Source organism: Eriocheir sinensis, unplaced genomic scaffold, assembly GCF_024679095.1.
Source record: "Eriocheir sinensis breed Jianghai 21 unplaced genomic scaffold, ASM2467909v1 Scaffold612, whole genome shotgun sequence".
Classification (NCBI taxonomy): domain Eukaryota; kingdom Metazoa; phylum Arthropoda; class Malacostraca; order Decapoda; family Varunidae; genus Eriocheir; species Eriocheir sinensis.
In genome coordinates this window covers 44,102-70,879 of record NW_026111957.1, presented here as the reverse complement: position 1 = coordinate 70,879, position 26,778 = coordinate 44,102, and the positions used below count along the sequence as shown (strand labels likewise).

Sequence of the window (26,778 nt, the reverse complement as noted above, 5' to 3'; positions counted from 1 at the left end):
ATCTTCATACCCTTTTAGGAGGAAGGATTAACAAACCACTTTGAAATGTATTTTATTCATGTGATCCACTTCAATACCAGCAACAGTGTCATGCCTCAAGATTTGATTTTCTACTTTTCTACTACTCAGTAATCCCCACACGTCCTCTGCGTGTATCGAAACACACGAGAAATTAATCAAGACAAGGAGAGGGTATTCGCCAGCTGCCTGGGATTGAACCCGCGACCAGCGTGACGGGAGAGCCACTCCTTGTCGAGTCGGCCAAAGAGGTACCCCGCTCGTCAAGTGGGTTATGGCCGCTTATGGGAGGCTCCCTTATCAGGCCTAGTCGCCACACTACAACAGAACTATCGAGGAACACAGCGATGCTATCTTTGCTTTGGTAACACAGACATAAGGATTGAATAGTTACCAAATTGTATCAGCTATATATAGCATGGGTTGCTAAGGGAGATCCTTTCCACCAGCAACTCAACACCACAAAAAAAAAAAAAAAAAAAAAAATCCCTTTATTGTTAGCAACAGTTAACTGAACATAGGCTACAAATGAAAGTACTTGGTACAGCTTACCTGCAGTAATATATGGTAGTAATCATTGACAGTATCACAATGAAAACCTGAGCAATCCATTAGTGTTGATTAATCAATAAAATAGATTTTAGAGAAGTAATCATATATAGGTAAATATTAAGAATAGCGGCTCCTAGCGGGTGCGCATTTAGGGCACGATGTGGTGGTAATTATGTACAACATTTTTAGCACGTACGACGGGGTCTTGACGAGCGGACAGGCGTGTTTATGTCACAAGGGTGTATTTTTCCGCGCGGGCTCTTCCCTTTCTTCACCCCGGAACTCGCAGTCTCATCGCCCATCGACTTAGAAGAAATCGTGAGGCCAGCGTGGAAAAATACACCCCTTGTGACTTAAATACGCCTGTCCGCTTGTCAAAACCCCGTCGCACGTGCTAGAAATGTCCACCACACCGTGCCCTAAATGCGCACCGCTAGAGGAGCCGCTATTCTTAAGATCTACCCAAATAAAGGCTGCTGGTGACTATTTTTATAGCCCCATTACAATCATACACGATTGGTGGTGTGGCTCCAGTGCGACTGGCAGGCTGGCAGGCTCGTGGGAAGGACCTTGGAGGAATAATACAGTGTTGTATTATTCCTCCAAGGGAAGGACACAGCCGGGTCTTACTGGGGGGGCTTTTGGCACACGAACCTGTTGATCGAAGGCGTGTGAAGGACTTCAAACGAAACGATGAGAGTTGCTGTTAGTCTAGAGCAAAGCAAACCAAATAGTCTATATACTTTGTATTCATTCAAAAGACAGAACATTAAAGTTAGACCCATGAATTTCTTGGTTTAAACCTATCAATAAAAGAACCACATATAAATTATATAGTTACAGAGTTCATAAATCAGACAGATAGCATACGCATTAAGAAGACAGGATGACAAAAGTAAGTCCATAAGACAAATAATATCACAAAGCACGTGAAACTTTATATATATGTTACCCCGTTAGAAAAGTACCCAAACATAAACCACTGAAGACTCACTGGCGCCTTGCGGTGCACAGCAGGTCGTTCCACGTGTCGCCGTCCCCAGGCCTCACTTCGACGCAGTCCTCCCCCACACCGAAAGTCAGGTAGGCGTAAGAGTTGTTGGGCTCACCTTTCTTCCAGCTGCAGGGAGGTGAAGGTAAAACAAGCACGATTATCCGTGAAATCGGTTAATACTTTGAAAGTTTGAAAAGAACATAGCGCAAGCTTGGTATTTTGATCGAGGTCATCTTATAATATTATAGAGGGGTTGCACTGACGTCACACCGCTTCGCTTTTCTGGATCTGGATCTGGATGAATAATGCGCAAGGCACCTGTATAGGTGTATAACACGCATATTTGTGTTGGCTTTTGTGGGGACGGAGGAGCCGAGTGTGCAGGGGAGGGAAGTGAATCAAGTGTAATTGTTAGTGTTGATGCGTTGTGGTGACAAGTGAGTGTGTATTGTTTTTCTTAATGAGTCTATTGTACCGAAGTCTAAAATCTGTAGAGGGAGGCTGTTCCAGTCACGTATGGTGCGTGGAAAGTATATACGAGTGCTTGTATGCGTCAGTGTTAGTGTGATATGTTTGGTATTTTTGGATGTGTGTGTTACGAATACGTTGACTGTTTGCGTTGTGTAAGTATGTATGTGGGTCAATGTCAATGTGAGTGTTTGTGATCTTGTATATAAGTGTAAGTCTGTGTGCTTGTATGCGTATGTGAAGAGGTTCCATGTTTATTTGTTGTTTGATCCGTGTTGTGATTCCAGGCGTTCGAGTGTAATTGTTTGTCATGAACCTTGCCGCCTTGGTGTTGATTTGTTCTAACCTATCAATGTTTCTGTGTGTGAGGATCCCACACCGTGGAGCAGTATTCCAGTGTTGGTCTCACAAGTGTGTCATAAGCTGTGTTTAATGTCAGGTGTGCAGTTATGTAAATTCCTCCTCAGGAACCCCAGTGTTCTGTTGGCTGTGGCACTGATATGGTCTATGTGTGTGTTGAATTTCAAGTTAGTTGAGAGATGGATACCAAGGTACTTGTGTGTGTGAACTGATTCTAAATCTGAATTGTGGAGAGTGTAATGTGATGGATGGGCTGTGCACTTTGTTGAATCTTAATCAACACCCACACCCACAGTAATAGATAGGGAACTAACAACCCCACCCACATGGTAATAGATTGGACACTAACACACCCACACAGTAATAGATGGACCACTAGCACTCACACCAACACAGTAATAGATGGGCCACTAACACACACACCAACACAATAAAAGATGGGCCACTAACACACACACCAACACAGTAATAGAAGGGCAGCTAACACACACACCAACACAGTAATAGAAGGGCAGCTAACACACACACCAACACAGTGATTGATGGGCCACTAACACACACCAACACAGTAATGGAAGGGCAGCTGACACACACCAACACCGTTATTGTTGGGCCACTAACACCCCCCTAATCCATCTCTCTTTACAGCTGCTATCCATTTTTGCCGCTGTGCCTGATTTTCTGGAAACCGATAAAACGACAAACTGCTCTTCCCTCCCTTGTTAGTGTAACAAACTGCACAACAACTATGAACCATTTTCAAGAGTGAGGCGGGACACAGATGCGCTCTCGTGCTGTCTATAGGGGCCTCCCAAAATGGCGGGCCTTTGCTGGGCAGCTGACAGTGACCAGCTGATCGCTGCTGATGACGTCACGTGCAACCCCTTTATATTAAAGCTAGGCAGTTGTTACCTGTTTCGTCGTGTAGATCTTGTCATTCTGAATCCCTTGTTCCCGCTATATATATTTCGTAAATTGATCGTCACGAAGTTAGGGATATATTTCTGTTTATCGTAATTTGGCAGAGGGCCACCTGAGACGGAAGGGGGGGGGGCAGCAAAAAGACGAGTGATTTGCAATAAAAATAAAAATATTGTCATATTTATTTTTAATTTGAAACATTAAAAACTACCAAAAGACAATAGTGTCGTCATCGGCGTAGGAGAATGGCCTAAGCCGAAAATTTACCAGAGTTTGAGTCTGGCTGGGGGTTTACTTGTACGTGAAAATTACTATAAATAGTTCCTTTAACTCCCCCCATTCCCCTTTCAAATAATAGTGATTTCCACGAATCAAATAAAGCATATTAATAGCAAAGAAAAAAAAAAACTCGGGGAATATTGACGAAAGTGTTGCCTACTAATTTCGAGATGCTGACTGCTTATTTGTGGACAAAATATGATGCCGTTTTATCAAGGAGATAGTATTTTTCTCCGAAAATCACTAAATAATTGACTTTTCAATGCCTTCTGTGGATCGGCCGCCGCCACAGCAAAATAGCTCGCAGAGAGGTTCAACATGGGGGACGAGTGGGAAATCGGATTATTTGGGTGGGGGAGCATATTTAAACTACTATAACCGAACTTTACATAACCTAACCTCAAATGCACCCCCCCCCACACACACATATGCGACTTATTTCTGCGAGGAGGTATTTCTCGCAACACCGGCTGGACCGCCGACGCGACCACCAGCGCCGCGGCCGCCGCCGCATATGGGAGTGCTACGTCATACTTTAGTTCCATTAACATATTTACATTATTATATCAATTTTCTTTCTCTTTTCCGGAAGTCACTTGTTACTGCACTGCATTCAGGGACCAAAAAAAAAAATACATGTTGTAAGTATTAACTTTGCCAGAGGTGGCTACACTTTCGTCAGTATTATCCAAAAACTCACCTGAAATAAAAGATTCGTCCTCAAAGTAGGCAGAAATTAGTAGAGGTAAGTGTAAGCCCTCACAGGATTATGAGGAAGGCGGACTCGGCTCCCTGAGTTCAGCCGCCTGCCTTCTCGTGACAACACAACGGTGTAGCATAAGAACATAAGAACATAGGGAAACTGCAAGAAGCCGGGTGGCCTACACAGGGCAGCTCCAGAATCCCCCAATAGCGAGCATCGTGTGACTGCGTGTCACACGTATTCATCGAGAAAACAAACAAACAAACAGATATTTATGCTAACATAAATAACCTGAGCTGACCTAGCTATTACTAAATCTATCATAACCAAACATAACCTGACCTCTTGTTCGCTGCTAGATTGCGATAAACGGATACGGTGTATATCCATATTTGAATTACTATCAATTTCCTATATATATATATATATATATATATATATATATATATATATATATATATATATATATATATATATATATATATATACACACACACACACACACATATATATATATATATATATATATATATATATATATATATATATATATATATATATATATATATATATATATATATATATATATATATATATATATATATATATATATATATATATATATATATTGGGTTTGAATTATTCAGAATGACATCCACACTAAGAGACCCGTATGAATTGTCAGTTGAGGGTGATTTCAGCCTAAATAATACCCTTTTACTCACTTGGTGTATTCGGGCTCCGTGCCGTCCTGCCAGGTGAAGGTTCCTCCTCCACCTCGTCAGTCAGGCCGATCCAGGTGTTGTCGATCAGTCGCGCTAAGAGAGACGATAGAAGGAGATCGAGTTAGGTTTTATGGAAGTTTTATTTCCTTTTGAGATATTGAAAACTCAATCCGTTGGCATCACATTTTTCTCTCGTCAGTTAGCTCACATATATATCGGATAGTAAATCCTCTTTTCAAATCATTAGCTGCGAGATGCGGACAGACCCGCTCTGGAGTGCTACGTGAGTATATTCCACGGCCGTAAAATAAACTCCTTAGCTGCCCAGTTTGGGCATACTTGTTTGGCCTTGAAAGCCACGCCGCCGAGTGTTCACTGCCATTCAAGAGTCAAGAGAGAATCCTTACTGCCATCTGTGGAGGCCAGACTATAGCCAACCGGCCACCCGCAACACGGCAGGAACAGGTGAGTTGTTTCAAGCTTTTCAATACTTTGTTTTTTTTTTTAATAATTTTTGCATCTTATACCATTCCTACATCTCCAATATGATATAAATCATAAGCAATATAGACGGCAAACCGAATATAATAAGCTGCCAATTGAGTGTAATAAGCCACTGATTTGTTTTAAGAAAGTCTATGATGTACTCACCCTGTACGTGTACGGTAATTTTGCGTTTTTTTATGGCGTTACAATATGCTCTGGTCATTTACAGGTCGGGAACTTTGCTTGTAGTAAGTCTCAGGAGGGAGATAGTGTGCCGCACCGTAGTATACCGGATCAACTGTGAGATCCCAGCCAAAAAATCGTGTCACAGACTGGCATTTTTGCATTCAAGTATCAGTAGTGAATGGCTGCACTTGTTACAACATACAAAACCCCTCAAAGGAATGAAGTTCAAGGAAATCAATAGAACAATTGTCAGTTGGGTTAGTGGCATGGTATTCTCGAAGGATTCTGGAAAACAAAGATCGCAGGACTAACGACCCAACAGAACTAAGGTTGATAAGTGCCATTTTCCCGAAAGCTAATAGGCTAAAGCGGAAATCACCACATTGTGATCACTGCGGCCTCCCTGCTTCACAGTGTTCAAAGGAAGGCAGAGGTAAGTGTAAGCGGAGGCGAAGGCTATATAACTGGCCAATGTGTGGACAAACAAACATTTTACCTCGGAGCATGTTTTGAAGAATTTTTCAGCTAGCTCAAGTATAAGCAATATTGCAAGTGCAGGGATGCAGAATGAGTGTAAATATTATTGCTAACCAATAAAAAAATGTGAATGAAATGTTTTCTAGCTTTATTTATTAATTTTTTAACATGCGTAGAATATGTCAATTTCCCTATGTAGATTTTTATATCCAAGGTGCACTATTACATTTTTTTTTGTAATTTATAGAAAATATAAAAAAAATATAATTAAAAGGTTGAGTAATATATGGTGGGACTATACTTTTCGTGGGCGATTAATAGTTTTAGAGAATTCCCCCCGAAATCTAAAGATGCATCGAAAGTTAGTAGCTCACCAGCTGGAAGAGGTAAAGTTTTAATATACAGTGAAATATGTCCTACATTTGTATCTTTTTAAGCTGTGTATCTTAAGCATATCCTAAGAAGTGTATAACATGGCTACTTAAGTATCTCTTTTTAGCTTGTGGAAGTAATCTCATCGATCTATCTTTCCCTTATTTGTTATTGGAGGAAAGAGTCGCTGTTTTAAAGACTATGAAGAAATATTTATGTTTTTTGAGTGTTATGAGGGTGAAGAGTTTAAAAATGCAACTACTCCCCAGCCAGGAAGTTAAATTATTATAAGTCTGTATCTTGAGGACAGAGTGGAAAATGCAACCATACAATGATATATGCTATGGTAAGCTTTAATCAGGAAGGTTCCAAGATGGAATATTCAACAGTGTCCCAGTCAATAACCTGCTGAAGAAATAAAAATTAAGACCACGTTCCGTGTATATAGATGGAAAAGAGAGTGGAAATGTAACCGTACGATAAAAAACTAAATACGTTTGTGTGAGTCATGAAGCAAAGATGTGAAAAAAGTTACACTGACTCACCAGCCAGGAAGTTCTGTTGTCCCTCTGAGGTGATGGCGGCCAGCTGGGCACCTTGGGTAAGACAGGCGTCGCGTGCTTCGGGCCATGAAGCCACGGCGTTGCTCGCCTTGTAGCAGATTGCTTCCTCAAACATCTCCCATCCTTCCTCACACACGGGGGCGGGTTTGGTAGTGACGGTGGTGGTAGTCGTGATTTTCTCAGGTGCCATACTACACAGGAACCTGATGAAGAGATATCATTGTTGCGAGTAATAACCCATAATAAAAATGACTAACAAAGTAATAGCAACTACAACAAGAGGAGCAGTACACTGAAGTGATTCAGAACATCAGTTCAGCCAATGTTCTGCTGCCCGTACTGGTCCTGCTACTGTGATCAGATTAGATATCTAGCCTCTTCCATTCAGACTCAAAACCCAAATCCAGGTTCGGGTTAAACCCAAAACTAGGTTTCGGCAGTGCTGGAAAATGTAACGTCAAAATCTGCCCTTTATTTTAAACAAACATGGACGTGCACGGAGCTATGTATAGCCCCAACAACCTTGCTATACGGTAAGGATAGTTGTCCACGTGTTTGTATGCATCTGTGTGCGTGAACAACCACTATGTGACCTATATACAATGAACTGCGCTTTGCACTGGCTGGTTGTTGAAATTCCCCCTCTCCTCGCTCACCAACACACCACTTTTAACCGATTATTTGCGATTTTGAGCACACATCTAGTTTTCAATAGGAACCAACCACTCATACTAAGGGTTTAGAGCCCTCTGACACATCAGGGTACGTTGATAATTAAAGCAAAATATGAGAGGTAGTGAAAATAGTTATCAAATTGACCGCCCGACAGGAACCCAACTCAACCCACCTCCTGACCAACATCACGCCAGAGCACTCGGTTTCACTGCGGCATTGTGATCGGCTTTGGGGTTTAGGCGCTAAACGGAACAGCTCAGGTCACAGACACTCAGGACCCAGAAAGGATCCGCTAAATCGCTGCCCTGAAGACTACCTAGCAACACGGACTCCAAATTCCCCCTCTAAAGAGAGGCTCAAAGATAAGCTCCGGGGGGCAGCATGAGCCAAACAAGATGGCGCCACTATAAACACTTGCCTGCTGACTTGGCTGGGCCGACCATTAGGTCCCACCAGGAAAGCCTGCCGGCGCAATAGGCCGAGACGTAAAAAAAGAAAAAAGGAAGAGGGGATTATATGACCCAGGGCAACGCAACGCGCGAATCCGGCACTAAATCCCAGTTTCATCTCATCTCATTATACTCACTGCCTGGCCTCGTAACAGTGTTCGTCGTGCCACATATAGTCAACCTTCTGGCGCATCTCTACGCAGTCCTCCCTGTTGCCAAATACCCACAGAACGTCTCCAGAGTTGTTGGGTTGATCGTCATCCCAGCTGTGGAAGTGAATTCTTATGAACTACAGTACTTCCATTTGAAACTGGCCGGTGGGGTGTTGGCCGCTGCGGGGTCAGCCCCGCCCCGCACCTTGCCACACCCTGAACACCTCTCGCTTCCTCTCATATGTCAGCTATTTACTACCTTTAAATTAGTTTAATTAAATAGTTGGATAATCAGATAAGGTCATATAGTGTTAAAATTGTTTCATTTTTAGGATAATAAAGATTTTGTATAAATACCAAGACACTTGACAACGTTGAAATACAACGGTGTCAAGTGCCGTGTTATTTATACAAAATCTTTGTTATTTTCCTAAAAACGAAACAGTCTCAACATTATATGACCTTATTTGATTATCCAATTATTTAATTAAATTCATGTAAAGGTAGTAAATAGCTGACATATGAGAGGAGAAGTTGAGGGTGTGGTAACGGCTGACTGCAAATGGAAGTACTATATTCAGTGACATTTATACTTATATCCATAAAACTGAACTGAGAATAGTTAAATAATCTGTGATATGGCAAGCTGTTAACAATAGAGGATCCACAAGAATGCACACACACTAAAAAAAAAATCACAAAAAAGGAGACCGGGAAGAGGGCCGTTGGTGTGCCTGTGTGATCGTTGTCACCTGGCGAAGTTGTAGTCCGAACCGTCGGCCCAGCCGTAACTATGGTCCTCCTTCATGTCATTGAGGCCGATCCACACTCTGGCTCAGCATGGCTGGAGGCGAGGAGCACAGTTGAAGTTAGATTAGTCAGAGGAGGCGGAGAAATGGCGCCTATCGCATTATGGGCCTATCGATGACGCTTCCTACTCACTAGTTATGGCGTCCTGCTGTGTTTGGCTTGAGATGGTGGCCAGGGAGGCGCCCCGTTGATTGCAGAAGGATTGACCCGCATCCCAAGTCCCAGAGGCATCAGTCAACAGGAAACAAGTCCGATCGATCAACGTCCAGCCCTCGGAACACTCGAGGACGGCAGGGAATGGTGCGGAGATGGACATGGCCGCCAGAGCAACCACCAGCAGAAAGAAGAACATTACCATGGCTCCGTTGGGGTGTCTAGGTGATCTTTTTCATACAGTGTGCTGCCTCCCAGTTCCACAACATACGTATGTATGAATATAGTGATGGTCTTTAGGATGAAGTCAAGCGGCATTACCGGAAGTTATCACATCAAGGATGTGGTTACCAGAAGGTCGGATGTTGGAAGAGTGTGACTTTACTGGGCAGATATGTAAAGGTTATAGTCGTCTAAAGGTCAAGCTGGGAGAGTGATCTTGGATAATCCTGCTGTTTGTGAATCTGTGCATGTACTGTGGCTCCCAAAACTATCTTCAATGAGATGTGTGAATGCTTTCATAATAAACAGTATGACACATGTTGCCTGACCACTTGTTTTGGTAAGGTTGATCATCGTGTTTAGCAGTCGAAAGTGCTACTGTTAATAAGAAAATTGTCGCTACCATATGACTGCAAACATTCATCGACATCTGTGTGCCACCTCACCCAAAATGGTTCAGATAACATCGTCCTTTATGTCAGACTGTACAGTACCTGTTATCATGTATTCAATGTACTGTTCTTTTATTTTCCTTTTTCTTATTCTTGTTTTGATTTGAAGCGGCATAAAGGCGATGCAGCTGAAGGAGGCTGATAGAGAAAGTCTGTGTCTGTGGAAAGAGTGAAAAAAAGGAGGTACTTTAACGGTACCATGGTATCGTTAAAGTACAAGTACCTTTATCGGTAACCAGTACCGAGTAGTACCGGTACTACTCGGTACTGGTTACCGTTAACCCCTTGACTGCGGATTTCCTACAAGACCTCACCAAGCTACAGGAATGGAACAAAAAGTGGCTGCTACAATTCAATGAAGAAAAATATAAAGTCCTGCATTTGGGAGCGGATATCCAGCATACCAATACCACATAGGAAACATTCCACTATCCACAACAGAGGCAGAGAAAGACCTGGGACTATATTTTACCAGGCTACCAGTGAGGGCAAAATCCGTGCCAATCGCAGCGGACGGCTAAAGTACCTGAACCTAACGGTACCCATTACCGCTACTGTAATAGTACCGGTTGGATTCTAATACCGCTTAGTGACACGCTCGCCAGCCATGCCTGGCTGTGGAGTGTGGAAACGAGCTAGGCTTTGCTGTGCTGAGCCGCTGCCCGTCTTCCCGCCACCCGCCATGTTGCCCTGCGTTGTTGCTTCGATCCTCCCTCCCGCCTCCATTATTTTATTAACTTATCTATTAGATAACTCTTCATGTCCGATTTTTTTTTTTAAGGTTTACTAATATACACTGTTATTGTTATTAGACCACGAGTCCATCCATAGTAACTATATATATGCTAATTTTTTTTATCGAAAAAATAAATATTCACTTCATTCAGAGAGAGAGAGAGAGAGAGAGAGAGAGAGACATTAATCCACCATACACAATAAATAAACGAAATAACAGTTTTAATCCCTTGGCGAGATTTGGATATAAAGAATTATATATATATATATATATATATATATATATATATATATATATATATATATATATATATATATATATATATATATAAAAATAAAACAGAGACAGATAGACATGTAGTAAGATCAATAGCCAGATAGATAGATGAATAGATAGACCTAATGAATACTTAGACAGATACACATGTAGTAAGATCAATAGCCAGGTAGATAGATGAATAGATAGACATATAATGCATACTTAGACAGATACACATGTAGTAAGATCCATAGCCAGGTAGATAGATGAATAGATAGACAGATAGACGTGTGGTAAGATCAACAGATAAGTATTGCATATTTAGGCAGACAGACGAGTAGCAGGACAAGACGTAGAAGGTTAGGCAGAAAGGTAGTTGTTTAGTCATGTAATAATTTATTTTCGCTTTAACATAACTGGGTACGTGTAGAGCTTAGCAATATATTATTCGTCAACAAAAATGACGATAAAATTATATAATATTGACAGTAGTCGACAATAGTACAACATTATAGATATTGAACTTATTTAAGACTAAATTTCTCTGAATATTCTCTCTCTCTCTCTCTCTCTCTCTCTCTCTCTCTCTCTCTCTCTCTCTCTCTCTCTCTAAAATATCTGGGCGCGTATCCGTAAAGCTTATATACAATTTTGTATGATTCATGACTTCGCGCAAGACTCATTCACCCGCATTCCAGCTCTCCCTGTTTTTAACAGTAGTGGAGGCAGTTAAAGGAACACACACAAAACAAACACACAAAAAAAAGGAATCTAAGATGCTCCCGTGAAGAAAAGAAGTGGGAGTGGTCAAACTCTGTCAGATTCATTAGTGAGAGTTGTCAAATATTTCTAACTCCAAAACCAACTGCAGCATTTCAACTGTGTTTTTTCGCCTTCGTTTATTTCCACATACTGTGCATCACTTCCAACTTTTTTTTCTATGCTTGTCTTATACACAAATACCTAGCTATGCTGAGGCTGCGATGACAGTGGAGAGAGAGAGAGAGAGAGAGAGAGAGAGAGAGAGAGAGAGAGAGAGAGAGAGAGAGAGAGAGAGAGAGAGAGAGAGAGATGGATAAGATAAAGTCGACATCCATTTTTTATACAGTGCCGGTGGTAAAGAGGCAAGCAAAAAGTGAAGACCCTGAATGTTTCATAAAAAAAAACTTAAATATATAAATACATTTGTGGAAGACAAAATATAAAGCGGAAGATAGAAAACACGGTAAATATAGAAGCGGAAGAGAGAAAATAAAAAAGTGAAACACCGAAATAGAAATAAATAACTGAAAAATAAAATAAAAGTAAAAATAAAAGAAATAGCAGAATGGAAAAAATAGCAAATAGATATAAAACACGCTAAATAAATAAGTGGAAGAGAAAAAATAAAGAAGCAGAAGACTGGATAAAAGCAAATAAGTGAAAAATATATGAATAGATAAGTGAATAAATATGATATTGGAAAAAAGAGAAAGAAGTGAAGAGCCTGAAAATAACACCACCACAAACAAAACCAGTAACAGACACGTAGCTCTCAGTCTCTCTCCATCTCTGGATATCACGTGAGGAATAGTGATGGATGCAAGCGTGGCAGAGCGATCATTATCAGGACACGAAGTTAAGGCAGAGAAAAACTTATCAAGGAGAGACCGATTCCAACCTGGTGACTGTGCCTTGCGGAGTCCGGGTCTCTCTCTCTCTCTCTCTCTCTCTCTCTCTCTCTCTCTCTCTCTCTCTCTCTCTCTCTCTCTCTCTCTCTCTCTCTCTCTCTCTCTCTCTCTCTCTCTCTCTCTCTCTCTTCTTTCCTCCTTCCTTCTTCCCCGCTTTTGACTCCTCCCTCTTTCTCCCCAACCCCTTAATTCCCATACCTTCTCCCCTCTCTGTCTGCGAATCATCCCCTACCACCTCCTTCCCATCCCCTATCTTTTCCCTTTTCCTTTCCCTGTCTTTAGCCCAATCCTATCTTTGTTTCCTCTTCTCTCTTCTACTCCCCTCAATCTGTCTCACCCCCTTTCCTGTCTCTCCTTTTTGTTTCCTCGTCTCTTCCTCTCCTCTCCCAACGATCTCCCCCTTCCTCTGTCTCATCCTCTCCCCTCTCTCTTCCCTCTTCTCTTTTTCCACTCCTCTCCATCTATTTTCCCCTCCTCTGTCTCTCCTCCCTTCCAATCCCCTCTTTGTTTCCTCGTCTCTTCCTCTCCTCTCCCAACGATCTCCCCCTTCCTCTGTCTCATCCTCTCCCCTCTCTCTTCCCTCTTCTCTTTTTCCACTCCTCTCCATCTATCTCCCCCTCCTCTGTCTCTACTCCCTTCCTCTCTCCTCTTTGTTTCCTCGTCTCTCTTCCTAAAAATCGGACAAAATGGTGGCCGTTACGTATTCTCTTGAATGTGGTTTCTTATATATATATATATATATATATATATATATATATATATATATATATATATATATATATATATATAGATATATAAATATATTAACTGATAATTAATTGATTAATAGATGCGTTAATTTGTATTATTAGAATAGATATAACCTTCAAAGAGTCATTAGTGGTATGAGAGGCTATTTTTAGTTCAAAATAGGGAACCCTTGTTGGCAGATCAAAGTACAGTTCATATTTTTCTTTTATCTCAGCGAGATTTTAACAACAAAGAGTAGGTGCTTGCTATAGTCCATAACAGAAGATAACCAATATTCTACTGTATTATTTCATATTACAGTGTACTGAGCAACTGCTGATACGGTGGCTCCTGCCCCCACGTGCTTCGTAGCCTCTACAAAACCTATTGTCCTTCTATGCCCTTTTAAGTAGGAGGAATATGCCCAGAATCGTCCAGAGTGGAGTTTTTAGAAAAAGTTTGAGAGAAGAGTTCAGCTAGAGATAGATGAAACGGCAGTGTTGCCGTCAGGACTGAGGTGGAGGAAAGATGAAGAAGTGAAGTTGGAGGAGACGTGAATGAGAATGTGACCTCTCACTCACTTTGTCGTAGTTAAAGGACTTTGGTACCTTACAAAGTTTTAAAAAACTAACACTGTATACATGCTTTGTATTTTATAATATCTAAACAGTAGAGTTTTGTACTTTTATGTAAAGATTGTGAAAAGATTGAGCAAAGAAGGTTTACTCACCGCAGTGAAATGATCACTGTATATGCACTGGCACTTACGTGACAAATACTATGTGTGAATTAGTGATTAGTGCTGTGATACTGGAGCAATTGTTACAGTCATCAAGAAACAGTGACTTAAAGGTGTCCTTGCTTTAAGGGAGCTGTAACAATTATTTCCAATCAGCACTTGTAGAACGTTTTGAGTAATACATTTTTGTACACCCACATATTCCTTATATACACAGTTAGGAAGCAGGATTAACAGGCAACGCTTTGAAATATATTGTATTTGCGTGATCCACCCCAACATCAGCAACAGAACTGTCAAGGTTCATAGAGATGTTATCTGATTTGAAAACACATTTATGAGGAAAATAATATTTCTTTAATGTGTCACGTATAGCAAGGGTTATCAAGGGAGATCTTTTCCACCAGCCACTCGACAGCGAAAAAAATAAATATCATAACTAATAGCATTAGTTAAATGAAAATATATATGAACCTGGGTACTGTTGTTACACCTGATACTATTATTTAACGCTATCATAATTAAAAGCAGAGGAATCCAGTTAGTTAATGAATATAATAAATATACAATCAAGTATAATGTCTCTGTGACTTTAGCCACATTACATTTCTTTTCTATCATTGCTGTGTCAGACGTGGCCGATGGTGTGGCTCAGTGTGGCTGGCAGGCTGGCATGCTGGCAGGCTCGTGGGAAGGACACGGGTCTTACTGGGGGTTTTTAACGAACCTGTTGATCAAAGGCGTGTGAAGGACTTAAAATATACCAATGGTAAATGCCGATGTAGTGTAAGAAAGTAAAGAAACTAAGTAATACCTTGTATGCATATAACGATACAACGTTAACAAAAAAAGGCATAATATTAGAATATAGAAAGAAAATGGAAAAAATATTCATAAATAGAAGATAGAATATAAATTAGGACTTTAGATAAATGACAACCAGATTATGTAGTTAACAGAGTTAACACATCAGGCAGGCATGTAAAAAAAAAAAAAGAATTTAAAAAAGGGATAACTTAGACGACAGGACAGTGAAAGTCAGTTCACTAGGCGAAGAAAATCATGAAGCAGGGGACACTATGGAAATGATCCCCTGTAAAAACACGCTACATAAACAAAAACAAACAACTCGAGGGCTTACAGTCTCTCCATGGTGCACAGCTCGTCATTCCACATGTAGCCATCCTCAGGCCTCACCTCGACGCAGTCCTCGCCCACACCAAGAGTCAGGTAGGCGTAGGAGTTGTTGGGCTCACCTTCCTCCCAGCTGCAGGGTGGTGAAGGGAAAACAAGCACACTTAACAGACTGCTTTGAAAGTTTCTTGACCAAAACGCGTGTTTGAACTTTTGGCTGGTGCTTTACACCGATGTGTGCAGGAAAACTTGATTATATAGCTGCAGGGGTGGCTTCGTGATGTCTTGAGGACCCATTACATGCTTTCAGTAGCGTCAGTTTGGGGGAGCAGCGAGGGCAACCGCCCCCCACTTTGTTGTACCCCTAAACTCAAAGGCAGTATAAAACGAGATTTCTGATTCTCAGAACTGACCAACATGCACCAAATTATTTCGAGCCTAATGGCAAATAATGGCAGACAGAGAACCAGGTGGGAGTGGCAGAGGTGAAGGACGTTGGGGAAGCGCTTAGTTGTGCAGTGAATTAGTAAAAGCTAAAGATGATGATGGTGATGATGGTTTCTTACTCACTTGGTGTATCCGGGCTCCGTGCCGTCCGGCCAGGTGAAGGTTCCCTCCTCCACCTCGTCATTCAGGCCGATCCAGGTGTTGGCGGTGAGGCGTGCTGAGAGAGGCGACAAAGAAGAGATTGAGTTAGGTTCAATGGATGTTTTATTCCTCTTTGTGCCGCTGGACTCATGTTTTTATAAAGGAAGTTAAACCTTTGTTTTTTATAGTACACTGACCCAAGTATGTATGTTTTTAATAAACATACGATAGAATATACAAGACTGTATAGTTGATGGAATCTGTCATCAATCTCCCTTCCCCCACAATCTTTCTCGATCAAGGATTTGCTATTTTTAAGAAAGTATTCTCAAATAATTCCGTGTGTGCCTATGAGTTTTTAGTAAAAACTTCAAGTTGCCTATATTATGATCAAGAGCGTGTTTGTGTCTTGAGGACGAAGGGTGAGAAATGCATTCATTTAAAATAATATCTACGTTTGTGGGAGTCAAGAAGGCTAGAAGATGGAAAATGCAACACTGACCCAGTAGTCAGTGTTGCATTTTCCGAAGAAATTGAAATTAATACTTTGTTTTGTGCATCGAAATGGAAAAAGTTGAAATGTAACCATACGATAAAAGGCTTACGACTGTGTTAGTCACGAAGCCAGGATGTGAAAAAATTTCCACTGACTCACCAGCCAGGAAGTTCTGTTGTCCCTCTGAGGTGATGGTGGCCAGCTGGGCGTCTTGGGCAAGACAGGCGTCGCGGGCTCTGGGCCACGAAGCCACTTCCTCGCTCACCTTGTAGCAGATGGCGTCCTCAAAAATCTCCCAACCTTCCTCACACACGGGGGCGGGTGTGGTGGTTGTGGTGGTGGTAGTCGTGGTGGTTGTGGTCGTGGTGGTAGTGGTGGTGATTTCTTCAGGTCCCATGCTGCACAGGAACCTGGTGCAGGGGAGGCGGTAAGGTTAAGAAATGCCAAAAGAATTATGATAGATAACAGAAATAGTAGCAACTCGGAAACCACACCACGAGTCATGCAAGCACGCAACACGTGCGTCCGATCCAGAGTCCCACAATATCATCTCATTTCCTGGTACTCACTGTCTGCTCTCGTCACAGTGCTCGTCGTTCCAATGTAGCCAACTTTCCCGCGCATCTCCACGCAGTCCTCACTGTCGCCGAACAGCCACAGAACGTCTCCAGAGTTGTTGGGTTCCGTCATCCCAGCTGTGAAAAGAAGGCATAATTATGAACTATTCAACGACATGAATCCATATCAATTTATCTTCAGTATAAAAAACTGGACTGAAATAAGAAAATATTATAGGTGGGAGAATGACTGGGAAGGAGACAGGGAGTGATCGTTGTCACCTGGCGTAGCTGTATTCCTGAGCCGTCAGCCCAGCTGCAACTATGGTCCTCCTTCAGGTCATTGAGGCCGATCCACACTCTGGCTCAGCATGGCTGGAGGCGAGGAGCACAGTTGAATTTACATTAGTCGTAGGAGGTGGATAAATGGCGTCTATTGCGTTATGAACCTAGCAGTGCTGATTTACCACTTACCAGTTATGGCGACCTGCTGTGTTTGGCTCGAGATGGTGGCCAGGGAGGCGCTCCGTTGGTTGCAGAAGGACTGGCCCTCATCCCAAGTCCCGGCTTCATCAGCCAACAGGAAGCAAGTCCGGTCTATGAGCGCCCATCCCTCGGGACACTCGAGGCGAGGGTATTCACGGACAGCAGGGAATGGGCTTGAGAGGGACGTGGCCACCAGACCAGCTAGTATCAGGAGAGAGAACATCACCATGGCTCCGTTGGGGTGTCTTGGTGAGCGTGTTCGTACAGTGGGAGTTGTGTGCTGCCTCCCTGCTCCTCGAGGGTTTATATACTGCCCTTCCCGCTTAACCTGCCCCTCCACAGCTGTCCAGCCGCCATGTCCCCTCAGCTGTTACCTAATGGCTCGAAAATTACGAGCTTTTGGTGTGTTGACATTATAAGCATTCAAGAGCAACTTCTGTGTGTATTTTGTGATGGTATTTTATAATAATACTTGCTGTGTTTTTTTAATGTTATTGTAATCAGATGATCAGAGATTGGGTGATCTTTTTTTTTTTTTTTTTTTTACGGGGCAGATAACTTGGTTGTATTAGTTATTTGTTAACCTATGTTCGTACTTGTAGACTAATTCACGAAGCATATACCTGAAGTAATCATCTCAAGGGTACGGTCGGCAGAATGTCAGTTTGTGGGATTGTAACTGTATGGTGCAGGAATATTCGTTACTTTGTTGATTGTGAATAAAATAACTTCTCTTAGAATTGGCAACGAAACATCACCCCAAACAGTCACATCCAGGTTACAGTCGCCATAGAGTCAAAGACTGAGACGGCGTTCGTACGGGCGGAAAAGTTAGCTTTTTAATCTAAAGACGTGCTTGGATTACACAAGAAAGCGTCATTAAAATGAGTCACATCAAGATTACTTTGTCAAAGAGTAAAAGTAACAAGATTTCTGTCGACAGGATGTCAAAGGTTATGAAATTGCTTTGGATCTGAGTGTAAAGTTTGATTATTTATTTGTGTTGTTTGAGTAAATCTGTTGATATTAGAGAAGCATTATCAACGAATATTAACAAATTCTGAAGATTCAAGATTTAGACGCCCAAAATACAAGTTGATTACAGAAAAAAATAGGTACTGTATGTTGGAAGGTGCGGGTCATTAAATGTATATAGATTGTGCTGCGATCGTTTCCTGTGTTGTCTCTCTTCCTCCCACCATTACTCTCTTCGACGCTCTTTTTTCTTGACTCTCTTCCCTTCATTCTTTGCTCAGTATGACAGTGTGGGCATACTCTCTTGGGCGCATTGCCTTACCAATCTCTTACAGGTACCATCCGTTAATTAAGCAGGGTCGACTTACGGGCAGCGTGCCACATGCCCGTAGAGCCGGATAATAGTAATAGTAATAATATTAATTATATTAATAACAGAGATAATTCGAGAATCATTCCCTACAATTTATAAACACTAAATACAGTAGACCATTGAACGAATATTATAAGAGAAAATAAAGTAGAATTCCATCAGATCTTCAAAGCTTGGCACCAGCTAATGTTTTAAAGCAATAAGGGCGACGACAAACGTGACTTTGAGGCTGTAACTGGATAAACGGCTGGCCAATATTGACTCATTAGCGCTGTTCACCTGCACACACACACGCCTCACGCCCCGGTCTTGGCTGGTGGCATTCCGAGGGTTTTGAGCTCAAGAGGAAACTAATCAAGTGTGCAAATATCAATATGTCACCTTTCAACCCTTTCACTAGCGGCCACCTGTGTAGGGGATAAAATATTGAGGTAAAAACTGTTTATAGATCGGAAAAAATAACGGTAAATATATGTAAAAAACGGGAAAGTAGGTAGGTAGGTCTGTAGGTAGTTAGGTAGACAGACAGACAGACAGACAGATAGGTAGATAGGTAGGTAGTTAGATATATAGATAGACAGACAAATGGGTAGATAGATAGGAAGTTAGATAGAGAGGTAGGTAGGTAGGCAGGTAGTATGTATGTATGTATTTAAGTAGGTAGGTAGGTAAGTAGGTAGGAAGATATAAGTAATAGCTATAAAGTTACTGTAAAAAAATGGCAGATTGATAGATTAATATATAGGTAGGAAACAGGTAATAGATAAGTATATAACAGGAAATAAGTAGGTACATCAATAGACAGGTAGATAAATGGAGATAGACAAATAATGAATATTTAGACAGACGTGTACATAAGAACATAAGACATAAGAACGTAGGAGTCTGCAAGAGCCGATAGGCCTGTACAAGGCAGCTCCTGTGAACCTAAGCTCTGTGAATCTAATCCCACCTAATATCACTGTCCATGAATTTATCTATTTTTTAATGCGACAATTGTATTGGCACTCACCACATGGCTGCTCAACCTATTCCACTCATCCACCACTCTGTTAGTAAACCAGTTTTTTGCCTATGTCCCTGTTGAATCTGAATTTATCCAGTTTAAACTCATTACTACGTGTCCTACCCGGTTCTCTTACCAACAAAACCTTATGAATATCCCCGTTATTAAAGCCCATCATTCATTTATAAACCTCGATCATGTCTTCACGCATCCTTCGCCTTTCTAGAGAATATAAGTTTAACTGTTGAGTCTTTCCTTGTATGGCAAGTTTCTTAACCCCTGAATCATCTTAGTCATCCTCTTCTGCACCGATTCTAACATTTTGATATCTATTCTATAGTAAGGTGACCAGAACTGAACCGCATAATCAAGATGAGGTCTAACTAATGCTAAATATAATTTGAGGAAGACTTGCGCTTCTGTTGCTTACGCTCCTTGAAATAAATCCCAATACCCTGTTTGCTCGATTTCTACCTTGAATACACTGTGCCCTTGGACGGAGATCAAGGATCATTAAGACCTCCAAATCCTTCTCGCACCCAGACCTGCTTATGGGAGTGTCATTTAAGCAATAGAGATGTGAGGGGTTGTTCCTACCTATACTCAGAATATTCCACAACTCTACATTGAACTCCATCTGCCATTTTTCCGCCCAGTCATACAATCTGTTTAGTTCATCATGGAGAATACTAGTGTCCTCATCCGACTCAATTACTCTACTGATCTTGGTGTCATCTGCAAACTTATTGATATCACTACTAATTCCTATATATAAGTCATTGATATAAATAATAAACAAAAAGTGGACCTATACCGAACCTTGAGGACCCCACCGTAACACATCCCCAGTCTGATATTTTACCATTGATTTGCACTCTTTGCCTCCTATTGCTAAGCCACTCCTTGACCCAGGTCAAAACTTTACCCTCTACTCCGTGAGCCTGTAATTTAAGCAACAGTCGTTGGTGACGAGCTTTGTCAAACGCTTTATTAAAATCAAGTTAGATTACATCATAATTTTCATCCCTGTCTACCGCCTCAAATACTTATTGTAGAAGGACAAGAGATTGGTGAGGCATGACCTACCTTTTGTGAACCCATGCTGCGAGTCGTAAATTAAGCTATGTTTCTCTAGATGCTCCAGAATGTTCCTGGCTATTATGGACTCCAGCATCTTGCCTATAACCGATGTAAAGCTAATTGGGCGATAGTTTGAAGCAGCTGGCCTGTTCCCCTTTTTGAAAATCGGCGTCACATTAGCTACTTTCCATAGGCTGGGCACATAACCATTATTTACCAACATCTTAAAGATGTCGGTCACTGAGTCACTGAGTACATCCTTGCATTCCTTTAATACCCTAGGAAATATCCTGTCAGGACCTGGCGACCTATTCTCTTAAGCTTATCTATCTCATCCTGGACTACTTGCCTGGTAATGATTATATCCCTCAATTTATCGCCATCCCAACGTACAGCCACACCACTCTGCTGAGGTCCTCATTTAGAAGACATCACTTTCGTGGGCTGAAGTGATTCTTTCTCTGCCTTTTCAAGCCGCTGTATAGAGAGGGGACTAAACTCTTATCCTGCCGCCTCTGGTCTCGTCTTGAGCTGTGCTACGTTACATCTGTGCTACTGTCACGACCGAACACCAGGTGTTCTTTAACCTTGTTCTATTTAACCTCCCCACAGTGTTGGCCTAAAGGCTGTGTTGTTGTTATACTTGAAATACTATACGAATATACGACTCGCACCAGGTAAAGTTCAACCTTCTCATCATCCCTCCCATGTTTATTCGTGCTCTTTTCTTACCTGCCTGTAATGTGATTACTATTTAGGTAGTATCATTTGTGGAGAGGATGCTAGACGGTTAGATTACTGTACGTGTTGGAGGAGTTATGTCCATGTTATTAACTTGTTATTTAATAACTCTAATGTTGTTAGCAAGTGTTTGCCTTCCCACTTCCTGAGGTACCTATCATTTCTATCCTGAACCTTCGGCATTGGAGGCGAGTGTAGTTCTCGCAATCTCTAAGCCTTTACATTAACCCTATCTCGTGTGATTGGTTTCTTTTCTCAGTGGTCGCTGTGGTATATGCTGTCCTTGCCCCTCTACTAGTACTCTCAGTAAAGTATTGTCAGACATTTCTACCTGGTTCTCCTGGCTTCCAACCCACAGTTCTGGCCTCATGAATCCCTCAGTTTTTCCCAATTTACCCCTTCAAGATGTCTTCGAAGCCCCTCGTAATTTGCTCTTCTAAAATCTGACACTAACACTGGGTTTGGTTCGCGGGTTACCGCCCAGTCTAAGCCTAAACGAACCGTTCTGTGGTCACTATTTCCTAAATCTCCGCCCACCTCCAACTCACGTAGCACGTTTCCTTTATTAGTTAGGACTAAGTCTAATATGTTATCTCCTCTGGTAGGCTCAGTAACTACCTGCTTAAGGAAATTATCTTGTCACCCACTAGGTCTTCCCAGTCTATATTCCTATAATTAAAGTCCCCCATTACGCAGACATTTTTACTCCTACTCGCCCTGCCAATCTCTTGTAGTAGTATACTGTGTCCTGCCTATTAAGGTTGGGGTGGCCTATACAAAACCCCTAGAGTAGAGGGTAAAGTTTTGAACTGGGTCAAGGCGTGGCTTAGCAATAGGAAGCAAAGAGTGCAAATCAATGGTAAAAGATTTGACTGGGGCTGTGTTACGAGTGGGGTCCCACAAGGTTCGGTATTAGGTCCACTTTTGTTTATTATTTATATCAATGACAGATACAGGAATTAGTAGTGATGTCAGTAAGATTTGCAGATGATACCAAGATCGATAGAGTAATTGAGTCGGATCAGGACGCTAGTATTCTCCAGGATGAACTAAACAGATTGTATGACTGGGCGGATAAATGGCAGATGGATTTCAATGTAGGGAAGTGCAGTATTCTGAGTGTAGGTAGGAACAACCCCTCTCATAACTATTGCTGAAATGACACTCTCATAAGCAGGTCTAAAAAGGAGAGAGATTAGGGTCTTAGTGAGCTCTGATCTCCGTCCAAAGGCACAATGCATTCAAGCTAGAAATCGATCAAATAGGGTACTTGGATTTATTTCAAGGAGCGTAAGCAACAGAAGCGCCGAAGTCTTCCTCAAACTATATTTAGCATTAGTTAGACCTCATCTTGACTATGCGGTTCAGATCTGGTCACCTAACTATAGAATAGATATCAAAATGTTAGAATCGTTGCAGAGGAGGATGACTAAGATGATTCAGGGGTTGAGAAACTTGCCATACGAAGAAAGACTCAAACAGTTAAAGTTGCATTCTCTAGAAAAGCGAATGTTGCGTGTAGACATGGTAGAGGTTTATAAATGGATGAAGGGCTTTAATATGGGGATATTCATAAGGTTTGTTGGTAGTACCGGGTAGGACACGAAGTAATGGGTTTAACCTGGATAAATTCATATTCAACAGGGACATAGGCAAAAATTGGTTTACTAACAGAGTGGTGGATGAGTGGAACAGGCTTAGCAGTCATGTGGTGAGTGCCAATACAATTGTCACATTCAAACATAGATTAGATACATTCATGGACAGCGATTTTAGATGGGTTTAGATACACGGGAGCTTAGGTTCAAAGGAGCTGCCTTGTACAGGCCTACCGGCCTCTTGCAGACTCCTACGTTCTTATGTTCTTATGTACTTTATCGAACTCTGTAATTGCAGAGTTGTGAAATATATTTCTGTTCACCCACATTGCTTCGTACCCAGTCAGGAAGAAGCGTTGACAACCAACGCGTTGAAATGTATTATATTCGTGTGATCACTTCAACACCGGCAACAACTGTCAAGGAACACAGTGATGTTATGCATGCTTTGGTAACACGTACAAAAGGATAAAGTATTTACAAATTGTGTCAGTTACAGCAAGGGTTGTCGAGGGAAATCTTTTCCACCAGCCAATCAACAACGGAAAAAATAATGTACTTCATTCATTGGTAACACTTACAAAAAGAAAAAGAAGTTACAAATTGTGAAAGTTACAGCAACGCTTGTCAAGGGAAATCTTTTCCACCAGCCAATCAACAACGGAAAAAATAATCAACATTGATGACGCTAGTTAGTATCAGTGAAACTAGGCACAGTTAACATGTAATATATGACACCAAGTGTTGTTACAGTATCAGTGGAATCTCGAGGAATCCAGGTGTGTTACTGCTTAAAGATACTGAAAAATAATCAAATAAAGGCTGTCGGTGAATAGCCCCGTTACAGTTCTTCTTCTATCATTGCTGTATTAGACGCGGCCGATGGTGCGGCTTCAGTGTTTCTGACTGGCTGACAGGCTCGTGGGAAGGACACAGGTCTTACTAGGAGGCTTCTGGCACACGAACCTGTGATCGAAGGCGTGTGAAGAACTTGAAGCAAACCAATGGCATGGTGCCGATGCTGTCTATCTATCTATAGCAGGTAGATAAATCTATTAGTCTTTAACTCTTGTATGTATAGAAGGATTACACATACAAACACACACAGACACACACACAAAGAACATTGAAATAAAGTAGATAAATGGGCAAGACAAGAAATTAGAAGATAAAACACTCAAATTTGTTAGACATATTAATAAAACGAAAGCCAGATTCTGAAGTTAAAAGAGTTCGCAAATTAGGCAGACATATATTGTGAAGGTTAATAAAGATAACGTACGCACTAAAAAGACACGACAATTAAAGTTCGATCACAAGGCGAAAAATAGAAGAACACGTGAGAAACTCAAGTGTAAAAGAAAGACTGCCCAAACAAACAACTCTAAGGACTTACTGTTTTTTAATATGACACATTTGGTCATTCCACCTGTAGCCAAACGGAGGCCTTATCTCGACGCAGTTCTCGGCTGCATCTTCATTCTTGGAGTGCAAATAGTTGTCGGGCTGATCTTCATCCCAGCTGCAAGGAAGTGAAGGGACAACAAGCGCGATTAACAGTGAAATCTTAGCGGGCAGGGCTTTGAAGGTTTCTGGACTGAAGCGCAAGGGTTTGAACATTTGGCGGGGGGTTACGCCGATGTGCAGGAAAGTTTGATTACATAGCTGCAGGGTGGCTTCGTAAGGTCTTAAGGACATTACTAACTCTCAGTAGCGTCAGTGTAGGGGCAGTGAGGCATCCCCCACTCGTATACCCTGCAAACTCAAAGGCAGTTTAAAAGTGGTGTCCTGCTCCTCAGAATGCACCAGACTATTTACATCGTAATGGCAAGTGAGGGCAGCCAGAGAATCAGGTTGGGATGAGAGACAAAGAGGTGGAGGACGTTGGGACTGCAGTGAATTAGTAATGGCTAAAGATGTTGATGATGATGATGATCTCTTACTCACTTGGTGTATCCGGGGCTCCGTGCCGTCCTGCCAGGTGAAGGTTCCTCCTTCACCTCGTCATTCAGGCCGATCCAGGTGTTGGCGGTGAGGCGTGCTAAGAGAGGCGACAGAGAGGAGACCGAGTTAGGTGCAATGGTTTTAATCTCTTTTAAGGCTGCTAGGCTCATTATCATAATCTCTTAAGTTAAACCTCTTAGCTTACAGCTGACTGACTGAAGAAAGCATTTAAAAAAAACATACGATATATAAAACGTATACTTTAACTTGTGTTTTTTAAGCAATGTATTATTAGGATATATATTTTAAGTGTTTACCATAGGGTATGTGAAATTATTGAATTCTCTACAGCTTATTGAATCTCATCTCCCTTTCCTAAAATCTCACTGGGTGAAGGACTCGCTGTTTTACAATAAGTGATGAAATAGTTACGTTTGTGTGTGTTAGGGAGGCGAAGAGGTGAAAGTAATGCAGCTGCTTCTGAGCCAGGATATTGTTGATATAAATTACGATCAAAATTCTGTCTGTATCTTGACGCCAAGACAGAGTTGGGAGCATACGCTATAGCTGCGCGTGGCCATGGTGCTCATCTCCGTCACATTGGCCCTGGAGCCTTTGGTGGGTGACAGCGTCTTACCCCTGGACAAGCGCAACATCCGGGTCACTACTAGCCGTAGGAAATGCAGCCATGCGATGAAATATATACCTTTGTGTGAGTGAGGGAGGCTAGAAGGTGGAAAATGCAGCACTGATTGAATAGTCAGGAATTTGCTGAAGAAATTGAGATTAAGACTGTGTTTTGAGTACCAGATGAAAGACTGGAAATGTAATCATACGTTCATAGATTAACGTTTGTGTGAGTCACGAAGCAAAGATTTGGAACAAAATTACACTGACTCACCAGCCAGGAAGTTCTGTTGTCCCTTAGAGGTGACGGCGGCCAGCTGGGCGTACTGGGCAAGACAGGCTTCGCGGGCTCTTGGCCACGAAGCCAGTCCGTCGCTCACCTTGTAGCACATAGTGTCCTCAAACATCTCCCAGCCTTCCTCACACACGGGGGCGGGTGTGGTGGTGTTGGTGGTGGTGGCCGTCTTGTGTGCTGTGATGACTAACTCAGGTGGCTTGCTGCACAGGAACCTGGTGGAGGGATGTCGTGGTTTGGGTTAAGAAATGACTAAGAAAATAATAACAACAAGCACGTGTACCTCTAGTGATACCAAATATAATTAAAGATAATGTTCTACTGCTCTGAAAGGGCCTGCTTACGTATATGGCTCAGGTCCCGAGTCCCACCATAACATGTCATCTGGATAATCTGGTACTCACTTCATGGTATTGTTACAGCTGTTGTCGTTCCACAAGTAGCCATAGGACTTTCGACTCTCCACGCAGTGCTCAGCGTCTTGAAAGTTGCTGGGATTTTCGTCATTCCAGCTAGGGAAGAGAAGGCACATGAACTTGTCAACAACATGAATCCCCTATCTATTTATCTTAAGTATAAACCGATTGACTGAAATATGAAGAAAAAAAAATTAAAGGTGGGAAAATGATTTGTAAGGCCGTATGATCGTTGTCACCTGGCGTAGTTGTAATCCGACCCGTCAGCCCAGACGAAAGTATTTTCCTCCTTCCGGTCATTGAGGCTGATCCA

General features: G+C 41.9%; 3 protein-coding genes and 1 long non-coding RNA gene across 4 annotated transcripts; all 4 read right to left on the bottom strand.

Moving 5' to 3' along the window:
• Window positions 1-85: 85 nt before the first annotated feature.
• Window positions 86-26,778, bottom strand: LOC126993439 (hepatic lectin-like). Its single transcript, XM_050852565.1, has 6 exons — window positions 26,705-26,778; window positions 26,454-26,561; window positions 26,029-26,264; window positions 15,854-15,947; window positions 15,291-15,416; window positions 86-1,224 (listed from the first exon to the last, which is right to left on the bottom strand). The coding sequence occupies exons 2-6, from the start codon at window positions 26,456-26,458 to the stop codon at window positions 1,197-1,199; spliced, it is 489 nt and encodes a 162-aa protein (XP_050708522.1). The 5' UTR covers window positions 26,459-26,561; window positions 26,705-26,778; the 3' UTR covers window positions 86-1,196.
• LOC126993437 (macrophage mannose receptor 1-like) lies at window positions 5,672-8,539 on the bottom strand. The gene is made up of 3 exons (XM_050852563.1): window positions 8,366-8,539; window positions 7,087-7,307; window positions 5,672-5,804 (listed from the first exon to the last, which is right to left on the bottom strand). The coding sequence occupies exons 1-3, from the start codon at window positions 8,419-8,421 to the stop codon at window positions 5,710-5,712; spliced, it is 372 nt and encodes a 123-aa protein (XP_050708520.1). The 5' UTR covers window positions 8,422-8,539; the 3' UTR covers window positions 5,672-5,709.
• LOC126993438 (C-type lectin domain family 2 member D-like) lies at window positions 17,236-17,726 on the bottom strand. Its single transcript, XM_050852564.1, has 2 exons — window positions 17,399-17,726; window positions 17,236-17,299 (listed from the first exon to the last, which is right to left on the bottom strand). The coding sequence occupies exons 1-2, from the start codon at window positions 17,637-17,639 to the stop codon at window positions 17,265-17,267; spliced, it is 276 nt and encodes a 91-aa protein (XP_050708521.1). The 5' UTR covers window positions 17,640-17,726; the 3' UTR covers window positions 17,236-17,264.
• Window positions 23,814-25,144, bottom strand: LOC126993441 (uncharacterized). The gene is made up of 3 exons (XR_007747829.1): window positions 25,131-25,144; window positions 24,580-24,705; window positions 23,814-24,149 (listed from the first exon to the last, which is right to left on the bottom strand). It is a non-coding gene; the product is annotated as an uncharacterized LOC126993441 (long non-coding RNA).